At 46.3% G+C, this 14,213-nt stretch overlaps 1 protein-coding gene across 5 annotated transcripts in view; it reads right to left on the bottom strand.

The window, feature by feature from the left end:
• Nucleotides 1–14,213, bottom strand: part of foxp4 (forkhead box P4) — a 483,722-nt gene that overhangs the window by 77,588 nt on the left and 391,921 nt on the right. For all 5 annotated transcript variants that reach the window (XM_038819852.1, XM_038819849.1, XM_038819853.1 and 2 more), the window contains exons 6-8: nt 10,502–10,652; nt 5,523–5,727; nt 3,505–3,609 (exon numbers count right to left, since the gene is read on the bottom strand). In XM_038819852.1, the coding sequence (XP_038675780.1) occupies nt 3,505–3,609; nt 5,523–5,727; nt 10,502–10,652 (461 nt within the window). The remainder of the gene's footprint in view (nt 1–3,504; nt 3,610–5,522; nt 5,728–10,501; nt 10,653–14,213) is intronic.

Genomic DNA, 14,213 nt, shown 5'->3' with positions numbered 1-14,213 from the left:
TCATATCCCATGAATGAATTTTTAAAAAACCAAATGTATGAATTGAACTTAACTTCCACCAGCTGCCAGGGTGGGATTGGAACCAGAGCATCAGCCAGTGACAATGCCACTGTGATTCTTATATGGGGAAAATATTTTTGGGGAGCTTATATCCTTTGATCCTCCCCAGATATTTATCTGAATCCTTTGACTTCCTCTCATATAACTGTTTTACACTTACCCCCTGAATTTTACACTGGTTTATATAGTCCTCCTGTTGTATCACAGGAGCTCACACTGCTAATGGGTTCACAGGTCCAACAATGTAGCACGTTGGTCCGATAGTGCTCCACACTACAACCTCACACAATGCTTCTGGCTTACCCAGCTGAAAGGAATTGTGGCTTGTGATACAGCCTGACCACAGAACCTTTGACGCTGAACAGGAGTGGCAAACTACCTATCTATTTCCTGCTTATCTGTGTCCTAGAAGAATAACTAGTACTTCCTTGAACTGGACTTCCAGCTTAAGATACACAAGACCTGTTCAGAACAATAATTTCCAAAATTCTACTGGTTTTTCATTCTGAGCTTCAAGGCAACAGGGCAGCATGGTGGTTAGCACAATTGCTTCACGGCTCCAGGGTCCCAGGTTCGATTCCCGGCTTGGGTCACTGTCTGCGCCGAGTCTGCATGTTCTCCCCGCGTGTGCGTGGGTTTCCTCTGGGTGCTCCGGTTTCCTCCCACAGTCCAAAGATGTGCAGGTTAGGTGGATTGGCCTTGCTAAATTGCCCTTAGTGTCCAAAATTGCTCTTAGTGTTGGGTGGGGTTACTGGGTTATGGGGATAGGGTGGAGGTGTGGGCTTGGGTAGGGTGCTCTTTCAAAAATGAGCAGGTGCAGACTCGATGGGCCGAATGGCCTCCTTCTGCACTGTAAATTCTATGATTCTAGATCCAAAGAGGGTTAAACATACACTCCCTCCATCTCCGACATACAGTTGCTGTAGGGTGTACTATCTACAAGTCTCCTTAGGCTCCACTGTACTCCCTATACACACATGACTGTGTGGCAAGATTTAACTCCAACACAATCTATAAGTTTGCGGATGATACGACTGTGGTGGGCCATATCTCAAACAACAATGAATCAGACTACAGGAGGGTCATAAATCACTTGGTTGCACGGTTCACCGAAAACAACTTCTCTCTAAATGTCGGAAAGACCAAGGAATTGATCATCGACTTCAGGAAGTGTAGCACAACACACACTCCTGTCTGCATCAATCCTCCAAAGTGGAGATGGTCAATAGCTGTAAGTTCCTGGGGGTCAGCATCACCAACAGTCAGTCCTGGTCCACTCACGTTGATGCAACAGTCAAGAAAGCTCAACAACATCTCTACTTCCTACGGAAGCTAAAGAAATTTGGCATGTTTGCATCGACTCTCACAAACTTCCACAGATGTGCGATAGAGAGCATCCTATCCGGCTGCATCACAGCTTGGTGTGGCAACTGCTCAACCCAAGATCACAAGAAACTGCAGAGTGTGGTGAACTCAGCCCAAGCATCACACAAGCTTGCCAACTCACATTGATTCTGTCAACATCTCCCGTTGCCTCAGGAAGGCAGACAGCATTATCAGAGACCCCTCCCACCCAGACATTTCCTTCTTCCAGACCCTTCCATCAGGCAGAAGGTACAGAAGTCTGAAGACCCCCACATCCAGACATAGGGACAGCTTCTTCCCCACAGCTACAAGACTCCTCAACGACTCTCCCTCAGGCTGATCTGTTTCCTGTACGAACACTATTCACGTCTCCCTAGGCTGCTCTTGCTCATGTATTTGCTTTGTTTGGCCCCTTGTTCCGCACTGTAACCAATCACTGTTTGTCGATGTAGCATTTGTCAATGTTCTCTTTTGATTATTCTTTTTGCCTACTATGTACATACTGTGTACGTCCCCTCAGCCGCAGAAAAATACTTTTCGCTGTACTTTGGTACATATGACAATAAATCAAATCAAATCAGGCGAAGCTTCCAAACCTGCGACCAATCTAAAAGGACAATGGCAGCAGATTACTGGAACCCCTACCTGGAAGTTCCCCAACAAGTCACACACCCTGACTTGGAAATATATAATTGTTGCTGGGTCAAAATGCTGGAAATCCCTCCCCAACAGCTCATGGATAGCAGCGGTTCAAGAAGGAAGCTCACTATCAGTTTCTCAAGGGCAAAAAATGTTGGCTACTTGCTGAAACTTAATAAATAAAAATAATGAATAAAAGGGATCCAGAGCTATTGTAAGCTCTCTCCCTAAAGTAATGCAATGACAGCTCACAACTTTCCAGTTTAACCGTTCCTCTTCAAGTTTGAGATTAAAATATTTCCTTGGGTCTAAGAGGGTTAAATTATAAGGATACATTGCATAGGCTAGACTTGTAACCTTTCCTCACACTTAAATGAAAGGGTTTTGACAATGTTTCTTCCCAGTTTTGAACCAAGGGCCTTTTGCGTGCAAAGCAAACATGGGCTGGAATTCTCCAGCGGTTGGGATTCACTTTTCCCGCTGGCAGCGCACCCCTACCAGCGGGTTTCCCGGCGGATTGGGGCGGCTTCAATGGGAAATTCCATTGACAAGCGGCAGGAATATAGAATCACCCTGCCAGCGAATCATGCACAGCCGAGAAACACGCGGGTGGGGGGGGGGGGGGGGGGGGGCGGAGATTCTGGCACATAGTAGCCACCACACTACAGAAACAGGGCACAAAACACAATGCAATTTCGCAGCCAGCGAGGAAAGCCAGCGTGTGGCTAAATGCCAAAACCCAGGATTGAACCAGGGATCTTGAGATCTTCAGTCTAACAATCTCCCAACTGAACTATTTCGGTTGATGGCAAAATTGAATTCTTCCCAACGCTATTTTTGACGGGTTTGAATTATGTCCACACATTAATCAAACAGACCGAGACATTCTGTCGACTTTGGGGGCTTAACGGGTGACCTATTTGAGGTGTTTAACGCATTTAAAGTATTAGCTAGGGGAAAACGATAGAGGAAAACCATTACCTCTGGTGTTGCGGGATACAGAAAATGGGAGTAAAACAGTAAAATTCTAGCTCAGCTGTTTAAGATGAGGCTACAATTGGAGGAACACGTTGGGAGTGCAGAGAATATGTGTGCAAGAGGCTCGGAGAGACTGTAAGGGGCGGGAGGTGGGTTAAGTCGGATTGTGACCTAACAATTCAAGGACTGAACCAGAAGTAGGAGAGGGTGGGGGGTCGCCGGGGTGGGATTATAGTTTGAACTTTGGTGTCCTGAGAGACAGAGGAGGGACGAAAGCCTTTTGTGTCCGGTTTCTATTTTGGACATGTTTGTCGATGGCAAAATTGAGCTGTTGCACCCCAAACCATCATTCACAGTTCTTCAAAATAGTGGGAAGAGGAAGAGTCACAGAGGAAGGGATAGAGGGTAGACTTGACTGATGGCAGAAGTTCAGTGACCCCCACCCCACCCCGCCATTCTTACTTTAGAAACTGTCCTACATCATCACAGAGAGCTTCACAACCCGGCCATTTGCATTCTCCATGTCCAAACAAGGGGTGAACACCTGTGGCTTCTTCATGGGACAAGCTAGGAAAGAATAGAGCAGAGATCAGGTTAGTCATTGTTGCCCAAACAATAGGGAAAACATAAAGTGCTAACTTTCACATCACACTGCCAGAAAAGGATTCAGAATGAAACATTTGACAAAGGGCTTTACTGATAGAGTGTCCAATTTCTCTGTCATTATGGGCTGTCTCAGACATACCTTAATAATAATAATAGTAATAATCTTTATTAGTGTCACAAGTAGGCTTACATTAACACTGCAGTGAAGTTACTGTGAAAACCCCCTAGTCGCCACACTCCAGTGCCTGTTCGGGTACATGGAGGGAGAATTCAGAATGTCCAATTCACCTCACAAGCCCGTCTTTTGGGACTTGTGGGAGGAAACCGGAGCATCCGGAAAAACCCACGCAGACACGGGGAGAAAATGCGGACACCTGGTGTTCAAAGAGCCACATAAAAAGTTTCAATAATTACGGATATGATTTCAACCTCTTTTTTCATTTGTTAATATGTTGTGGGTGTTGCTGGTTTGGCCAATATTCATTGTCCATCTATAATTGTCCCTGGGAAGGTGATGGTAAGCTGCCTTCTTGTGCATCTGCCGTCCATTGTCAGACAGGAACAGTGCAGTAAAGTGCTGGAAATGTTCCCAAAGGTTCCCAATGTCCAGACAGCTGTCGTTTTGGTATCCTGGAAACAGGCATCCCAGGACACTGCCATGCCAATCAGGTTTCTGCATAGTCAGTTGGACCTCAGCAGCTTCACAAAACGATTCCCTCAAAGAGTTTAATTGGGCCGGGGGAAACATTATCGTTCCTTTTTCACCTCATGAAATTCACCCCCGTCCCTCCGCCCTCCAATGCTTGCCCCTCTGCAATCTTCTCCCTCCTTCGCTTGGGCTCCGCAGAGGTCCTTATGAATTTCTTGTCTCCTCACATCTGCACGATTCTTCCTCAAGTGAGGAAGGGGCTACGCTCTGAAAGCTAGTGATTCAAAACAAACTTATTGGACTTTAACCTGTTTACAGATGTTGATAGCCTGCCGGTGTATCTCCGGTGAGTTTAATTCTAATTCTGAGACCGGTGCATTTAAGTGAAAGCTAGACCAGCATTTGAGGGAGAAGTGAATAGAGGGTGACATCGGTAGATTTATATGAGGAAAGATAGGAGGAGGATGGTCTGGAACAGAAACACCACCATGGCCTGGTTGTCACAGAATGGACTTTTTACTGTGCTGTAGATCAATTGTAATCCTTTGGTGATTTTTCTTCCCATATACCATCTATAGCAGAAGGGCCTCCACGCATGTGGTTGCTCCCTCACTAGAACTAAAGTCATTCATTCTCAATTGTTGCAGGTGTATGGTTGTTCCAGCTATGCCGCCAGGTTTAGTGAGGTTACTTCTCGTGGTAAACTCAGAATGTGACCAGCTCGCGGAACAGCAACAACAGGAACATGACCTGTGCCTGAAGATCAAAAGCCACATTCTGTCGCGATATGCCGGTAGGATAAAATCCGAACTGAATTTCCCTTCCACTGATGTATAAAATCAGATGTATAAAATCAATGAAGTATTGAGCCTGGGTGGAATACTGAGGCAGCAGCAGAGAACATGGTCATTTGGACATCAGCGCCATTGCCCTGTGGCTGATGACGGCCAGAAGTCTCTCAGTGTCTCAAATTTTCAATGATAGACAGAGTTTGGGTGGGCATTGGTGACAGGGAAGTGGACCAGAGGGAGGTAAATGGAATGGACATACAGATCAGCCATCACCTACTGGATTGATGGGTCAGGCTCAAGGGGCTGGATGGCCTCCTTCCGATACTATGTCCCTCAGAAACCACAGCTGTACAAGAATGATTGAAAAGTTACACGTTGCTAATCCTGGGAGGTGTTTATTCCCAAGTCGCCCATCTCCTGTGGTTGGTGCGTACCTTTCTCTCTTTGGAGTGTGAATGGAGTTTTGCCCATTCAACAAAGGATGGTGGGATAATGAAGGTGAGCTCTTGGCGGATAGGAAGGAGGTAGAGGTGGAGCTGCTGGTTGAGAGATCGAGGCTTTCACTCTTCTGAGGGTCCTCCATGCTTTGCATACTGGTCACTTCTTTCCATAGCTGCTGAAGATCTGCCGGACACATTGCTGTGAATGATAAGACAGTCAGAGTCAGCTGAAAAATCATTGATGACAACAACAACTTCTCTTTCGATAGAGCCTTTCATGTAGTGAAATGTCCAAAATATCCAGGAGTGTTGTCAAACAATGTTTGACAATGAGCCACAGAAATGAAGACCAAACGCTTGTTCAAAAAGGTTGGCTTTAACGAGTGTCTTAAAGGAGGAGAGAGGGGGAGAATCGGAGAGGTTTAGGAAGGGAATCCCAGAGATCAGGGACGAGGCAGAGGAATGCAGGGCAGTCAATGGAGGAAAGATGGAAAGTAAGGATGTGCAAGAGGGTCAGAATTGGAAGAATGCAAGAGCTCAGAGGGTTGTGGGGTTGGAAGAAATTACAGAGGTCGGGAAGGATTTGAAAACTAGTCCTATCAGAGGTCTGGCCATTTCTGAAGTGATCATAATCCCCAATGTGAAGGTCAAATCAAAGATCTCACCGAATAATATAACCTTTATTGGTGTCACAAGTAGGCTTACGTTAACACTACAATGCAGTTACTGTGAAAATTTCCTAGTCGCCACACTCCGGCGCCTGTTCGGGTACACTGAAGAAGAATCCAGAATGTCCAATGCGTCGAACAAGCACGTATTTCAGGACTTGTGGGAGGAAACCGAAGCACCCGGAGGAAACTCACGTAGACACGGGGAAAACGCGCAGACTCCACACAGTATATAACTCAAGCCGGGAAGCGAACCCTGTTCCCTGGCGCCGTGAAACAACAGTGCTAACCACTGTGCTACCGTGCCGCCCATGATAATCAGTTCACACTCAGCGAGGTAGGAACCAGATTACATCTGCTGGGAGGGCCCGGGAGCATCGGAAACTGTTTGGCGTCTGGTGCAAATCCCGTTTGAAGTTCTCATGACGTAGGGGGATCTGCACCAGACAGGATACGGCCGGAGACTGTCTGCTGCCCTTTGCTGGGGCCTTGAACAATCATTATTTTCTCTCAGTGTGATCGCCATTTCCTCCTCACGAGCTAAATGATCTGACTCTGTTTTGGATACAGTTCTAGGAATGGCAGCTAACCTTTGCTCACTCAGCTTGGTGTTTTACCTTGGGAGGTTAGACATTGAGCATTGAACAAACCTCCTCACATTTAGAAGCAGGTACTCGACCCCAATCAGAGATAGCAAATGTCAAATACCATTTTGCCAGTTCCGATGGAAGGTCATCGACCTAAAGCTCTGTCTCTCCTTCCGCAGATGGTGCCAGACTTGCTGAGTATTTTGATACTATTTTAGCCAAGGTTAGCTAACTCACCAAAAACTACGCATCAGGGTCACAATCTCAGGTTGGGTGTGTTTGTGGCGATTTGATCACATGATTTCCCACCTCCTACCACTTTGGCTGGTCAGACATCCATTTCCCCACCTCCAATAATGTTACTGAAGTGTTCAAAGAGAAGAAAAAGGGACACATCTGTTTCACCGCAGTGTCCAGACGAATCTTTCATTTTTGGGGACTCTGGAATAATCCAGGAGGGTTGGCAACTCCGATTGGGAATTGAATCCAGGATTCCCTGGCTCACTAACGCACTATGCATTCCTTCTTTGAGCAACTGGGAATCCAAATGCAGTGAAGCTTTTAAACGACTGTTGAGAGGGAACGAGTTTAAGTGTTCTTTCTGAGAATTAGAATTGAGTAATTAGCGATGAGTTATGAGGGATCTGGCCATTAGTTGAGTTGTGACAGTGGCTGAACAGGTTCAGTATCTCTATGTGACACTAATTAGAGACGCGGCACTTACTGAGAGTAACCAATGCAAGATCGGTGGTACTTATTAAATCTAAAGGTTGGGTCTCCTATTAGTCGTTAGTTTCCAGTTGTATCAAAATCATTAATTGTGACTTTTCTAGTGCAGATATAAATAATCAGTAATTGTTTTCAAAATATTGAGATGGGGACACATTTTAATTAGATCACAACAGTGGAAAAAAATCCTATCTGACGGTTTTTTTTTGTGTTCTTAAGACTTTAGCCTCAGGCTCCGAGTCTAACCCATCACTGCAGCCTTTGATTGAATGAGAAGTAGTGGTGGCAAGTTGCATTTGGGGATACATGCACTGTCTAACTTAACATATAAAGAGGAATCATTAAAGCAATAGAGCTTAGAGTGGAAATTAGAAGCATGGGAATCTGGGTTAATTGCTGTCATTCCCAAATCCTGATGAACCGTGCTTCGCTCTTTGACAAAGAGTCAGGGTGAGAAGGAATGGGTTTCTGTATAAATTGAGAAACCATGGGCGGATATTACGGCCCATCCCGCCGCTGGCATTTTCCAGTCCCAGCAAAGTCGATGGACATTTGAACGACTCGCTGCGTTTTCTGGCCCCACCCCCACCACGACTCGGCTTCAAAGTAATCCTCATTATTTCTTCCTCATGATTCGCCCAACGTGGTCAATACTGACAAGGCTGACATTTGTTTCACGTCCCCGACTTGCCCAGGGGTTTACGAAGTCACCTCACAGGATGGTTAAGAGGCAAGCACGTTGGACAGTGATTGGAGTCACATAGGGGCCCAGGCCAGTGACAGTGTCAGTGACAGGGGCAGTACGAGAGCACAGTAGTTAGCACAGTTGCTTCACAGCTCCAGGGACCGGGGTTCAATTCCCGGCTTGGGTCACTGTCTGTGTGGGGTCTGCCCATGTCTGCGTGGGCTTCCTCCGGGTGCTCCGGTTACCTCCCACAAGTCCCGAAAGACGTGCTTGTTAGGTGAATTAGACATTCTGAATTCTCCCTCCGTGTACCCGAACAGGTGCCAGAGTGTAGAGACTAGGGGATTTTCACAGTAACTTCATTGCAGTGTTAATGTAAGCCATTTTGTGACACTAATAAAGATTATTATGGTCCCTTGTGCTGAGGCCTGGTTTTAATTTCTAATTTTCTTTTCCAAAGAAAGACCTGTATTTATAGCTCAGTTTCTTTTCCACTAAATTCAAATTCTCAAATGGGATTTGACTCAAATTCTCTGGATGATTTGCCCAGGCCCCTCGATTACTAGTCACCAGGAGATTCGTCAAGACTGTCTTGAGCAAAAATCAAGTTCGCCTTGAGGGGATTTGCACTGGGGTTCGCCCGAAGGTGGCAACCATTCATCGACATCTCCGCGGGAGATTGAACGCCAGCAGTGGGGGGGGTTAGAGTAGAGTAGGAGGGATAAATAGGCGGTTAGTGTTTATGGGAGAGGAGCGGTTATGTGCACTTATGGCTTGGTTGAAGTGTTGGTTTTCCGTTGTTGTTTGCATATTTCTGTAATCTGTAACTGTTTACAATGCCAAAAAATACCTCAATAAAATTGTTTGTTTAAAAAAAAAGACTGTCTTGAGCAGCATGTGCCATATCAAGACAGTGCTGCATTGTGGAAATAGCTGTTTATTCAGACCATCGTTGTTCACCTTTATACTGAATGTTCATGTGGATTTTCTTTTTTTTCTTTTTTAATAAATAAATTTAAAGTACCCAATTATTTTTTCCAATTAAGAGCCAATTTAGCATGGCCAATCCACCTAGCCTGCACATCTTTGGGTAGTGGGGGTGAAACCCACACAGACACGGGGAGAATGTGCAAACTGAACACGGACAGTGACCCGGGGCCGGGATCGAACCCGGGCTCTCAGCGCCGTAGTAGGCAGTGCTAACCACTGCACCACCGTACTGCCCATCCACGTGGATTTTCCAGATCCCACAGCACTATTTGGAGATACGCAGGGGGGTTCCCTTGGTGTCCTGGTCAATATTTACTCCACAGTCACCCAGCAAGTAGAATATCTGTTTGCTGAGCAACCTTCAGTTGGAGATCTCACTCTCATTGTAGGTGTCTGATGCAGCTATGATTCGAATATTGATAGAAAAGCAAGGTACAGGAATAACAAACATGCTGGGAATAGACAACTAAGTCATGAAATGTGGGATTGGTGGTGCTGAGACTCTAGGGTGGAACATTTGAATACTCTCTTTATTTCAAATGATTTCAGCAGGCAACCCAGAGCCAAATGTGCTACTGACTGGCAGCACACTCAACAGGAGGACCAGCAGCATGTGTGGCTAAAATATGTTTCTTCTAGTCTGTACTTCTTAAAGGCAATCTTCAAGGGGAGCTGCACTCACTGCACAGAAGGTCCTGATAATTGCCTGTGGAGGGTGCAACTACAAGGAATGGCAAACTAAAGGGAGCGGCGGGCAGGTGAGGAGGTCACAGACCTGAAACATTAACACAGACGCTAGCTGACTAACAAAGTGTTTTCTGCATTTTCTGCCATTAGTGGGAGACCCTGGTACATCTGAATGTTGAGTGAATAGGTTGGGGCATGAACATACACCATCTAAAGTGACAGAATGTGGATCAAATCAGCTGAAGAGGCCAACTGATATCATGATCTGCCGACTCCGCATGGTTCTGATCCATACGCAGCACTCCAGCTCTAACAAACGGACTGTCAATCTTGCCGCATTGCGGGAATGCACGGGTACCAGGAAACACTCTGGCTAGCATCATTCCTCTTCAAGGCTTCCAAGGTGCCAGCACCAGAGGAATAATGGAGCCCACTTTCTCAGCCTCCGTGTGTCAATATTTCATGGGAAACATCCTGAAAAATCCCCTCAGCCAGAACAAATTGCAGTCCAATGTGCCTTGAAGGAATTGATTGCGAGTTGGTCCTGCAACTCGAGGCCTCAGGCTCACCTGTGAACTGGTCAAGGTAAAAGTTGATAATTAGGTCTCGTGCCTGGCTCCTGCTTACCTTGTGCCAGTGTTTGTAGTGGTACTGTGGGCTGCCCGGGCTGCAGTGTCACCAGTCCCTGTCGCTGGAGGTTTAGAAGATGCTGCTGTTGAAGCTGTTGCATTTGAAGAAACTGCTGCTGGAAGGCGAGCTGCTTATTCCCCAACTGTTGCTGTTTGAAGAGAGAAAATGCCATGAGACGCGCTTCACCATTACAGTCAGCACTCCAGCCACGCAGGGGCCAGCAACAAGACTTCTCCCTCCCCAAGGTGCCAACACTGGTTGGCACGCAGTGGCAGGACCACTGGGGCTCCCATCCGCCCTCCACTCCACAGCATCTCTAACCTTCTATGTCCTTTCTATGTGAACTGTACCGAGAGCGCTGGTCAGCTATTAGACTGTGGAGGTGTCACATCTGAAGCTGGATCGATGTACTTTCCAGCAGTAAGTCATAGGATAAGGAACAAGGAACTCAGTTGCACTTTCTCCATGGATTCTGAGAGTCCGTGCTCTGGTGGAGAATAATGGCTGAAGAAGGATATTCTGTGTGGTTCACGATCAAAGTGGATGGTAAAAACATGAATGAAACTACCAGGGAGTGGCCTCAACACTCTGATGCATTCACAGACCAGTTATTATTATCGCCATAGAATACATGGAACGTTGTTCAGGATTCATTTGGAGGACCAAAGATGAGCATTATAACCATGCTCACTCTCCACTATTGCCGTAAACCCATAACGTGGCCTGTACATCCCTGGACACTAAGGGCAATTTAGCGTGGCCAATCCACTAACCTGCACATCTTTGGACTGTGGGAGGAAACCAGTGCACCCGGAGGAAACCCACGCACACACGGGGAGAAAGTGCAAACTCCGCACAGACATTCACCAAGGCTGGAATTGAACCCGGGTCACTGGTGCTGTGAGGCAGCAGTGCTAACCACTGTGCCACCGAGTTGGGTCTTGGATGGTTTATCTTTAGGGGATGTCCGTTACCCTAAGAATACGAGTTTGGACTGTTACTTGTAAAAAAAAATCATGTCTGTTTATTCACAGATATCGGTGTACATCTCAATGCTACACACCAGCTTCTACTTCTTGCTTCCCACAAATTCTCAGTTACTTAACCTTGCATCATAGTTACATCAGTATGGACATCAGCATCAGCTGCTCCCAGTGTTAACCCTTTACTCAATATCCACCCTCCCCCCCCCTCCCCCAAAATCTCAGGCTTCACAAGACTAGCCTCTGTGATGCCTTAACCAATCTCCTGATCTGGTCCTGATTTCATTTTGAAGTTGGGGATGAACTGCTCCTTCTCACCATTCGGCAGGGCTGTCTCCACCTTGGGTGGGGTTGTACACTTTAGTACATCCAAGATTTCATTTGTTTCCTTCTCAATGATATCAGCACTCCTCGGGTCCACCTGATATTTCCCTGGCTGACTCTGTGGAGCTCTTTCTATAACAACGCTGCCTTTCAGTTGATTTTGTATCCACACACTCTCCCTCGCCTGTAGTTTATTAAACCTCGTACTCGTTGCCTGAAGTTGAATTTATGAACTTGGCTGTGAGTGGAATTTTCGGACTAAGTCACGTGGTGGGGACGGATCGCGGAGAGTTTCCCCCAGCGAAGGCCGGTGGGAATTGCGTCATGTCACATGACGCTGGCCTAATTAACCATGCTATCATAAGAACATAAGAACATAAGAACTAGGAGCAGGAGTAGGCCATCTGGCCCCTCGAGCCTGCTCCGCCATTCAATTAGATCATGGCTGATCTTTTGTGGACTCAGCTCCACTTTCCGGCCCGAACACCATAACCCTTAATCCCTTTATTCTTCAAAAAACTATCTATCTTTACCTTAAAAACATGTAATGAAGGAGCCTCAACTGCTTCACTGGGCAAGGAATTCCATAGATTCACAACCCTTTGGGTGAAGAAGTTCCTCCTAAACTCAGTCCTAAATCTACTTCCCCTTATTTTGAGGCTATGCCCCCTAGTTCTGCTGTCACCCGCCAGTGGAAACAACCTGCCCGCATCTATCCTATCTATTCCCTTCATAATTTTAAATGTTTCTATAAGATCCCCCCTCATCCTTCTAAATTCCAACGAGTACAGTCCCAGTCTACTCAACCTCTCCTCATAATCCAACCCCTTCAGCCCTGGGATTAACCTAGTGAATCTCCTCTGCACACCCTCCAGTGCCAGTACGTCCTTTCTCAAATAAGGAGACCAAAACTGAACACAATACTCCAGGTGTGGCCTCACTAACAGTTTACAGAATTGGAGCATAACCTCCCTCGTCTTAAACTCCATCCCTCTAGCAATGAAGGACAAAATTCCATTTGCCTTCTTAATCACCTGTTGCACTTGTAAACCAACCTTCTGTGAATCATGCACTAGCACACCCAAGTCTCTCTGAACAGCGGCATGCTTTATCGGGAGATATATACGCACATCTCAGTGCTATACACCAGCTTCTACTTCTTGCCTCGCGCCAATTCTCAGCTACTTAACCATGTGCCAAGGCATCATAGTTACATCAGTATCAGGTGCTCCTGATGTTAACCCTTTACTCTCCATTATGCAGCATCAATTCAGCATTACTCTCCAGCCACCTGAGCAAATTGGCCCCAGTGAGCACTTCATTGGGAGTAAAGTACTTCAAGAGGGTTTCATGGGAGGATAGTGGGTCAAGCCTGGGGCAGCGGAGGTCTAATCTTTCCTTGTGGAGTCCCGAGAAGCACTCGCACTCATTTTGTTCCGGACCCAGCAATAAAAGATTTTTAAAAATCTTTGCCCCAAAATGACATCTGCTGGCCCCGGGTCCTCTTCCTGCTGGATTGACCTGGCAGCGATGCCACAGCAAAGCTCCGATTGCCCCTGGCAGTTCTTGGAGCTATGCTATAGCAGCATTCTGACTGTCGCTTAATTGTACCAATCCCACGGTTCACTATCCTCATGTGGACAGCTTTGGCAGGGTCACATTTTTTAAATGTGGGATTCCAGTTTTCATACATTTTAACTAAGACTGTGCAAGGTCTTTTTTTTATGACGTTCTGCTTTTGTGGTGATGGTTTCACTAACAAGCAGCCCTCTTGTGTCCTATTAACATAGTCCCCAGCGAGGTATTAGTAAACTAGCCTACCAAGGTACAGTCTAGCTGCTTGAACCCTGTCACTGCAGTGACACATCCTCTGTGAATGTATTAAATATGAATACATTACCAGAGGTTTACTGCACTAACATAAATTCTCATCTGCTTAGGAGACCAGTCTGGAGGTTTCTTATGTAATTTAATCTAAACTGTAGTTTCTCCAAAGGTTCCACAAACTGATCCATCAAGTGCTCACTAATGGTTTGCCTCTCATTTAACCTGATTTCATCCAACTCATCCTCTTTTCCATTGCAGTTTTGAACCCGGATTATTCGGGATGTGAGGCCATTACTAACAAACAGCATGCAGACGTTAATTCCTGAAGTGTGTTTCCGAGTGAGGCAGTGTCCTGAGGCTAATTGTATATGACTCCGATGTGAAATTTTGGCCCAAGCGAACTTCTCCAGGAAATTTCCTTGGGCCTGGCTTTGAATTGGCTGAATGTTTCCTCCCTTCGCCTCCTGCAGACACAATGCCAGCCTGTCACCTTAGCACAGCCAGCTTGGCAGTACACCTGCCAACCTTGCAGTGCCACCTGGGCACTGCCAAGGTGCTAGGCTGGCAATGCCATG

Source organism: Scyliorhinus canicula, chromosome 15 (assembly GCF_902713615.1).
Source record: "Scyliorhinus canicula chromosome 15, sScyCan1.1, whole genome shotgun sequence".
Taxonomy (NCBI): Eukaryota; Metazoa; Chordata; class Chondrichthyes; order Carcharhiniformes; family Scyliorhinidae; genus Scyliorhinus; species Scyliorhinus canicula.
This window is presented reverse-complemented; position numbering and strand designations above follow the sequence as displayed.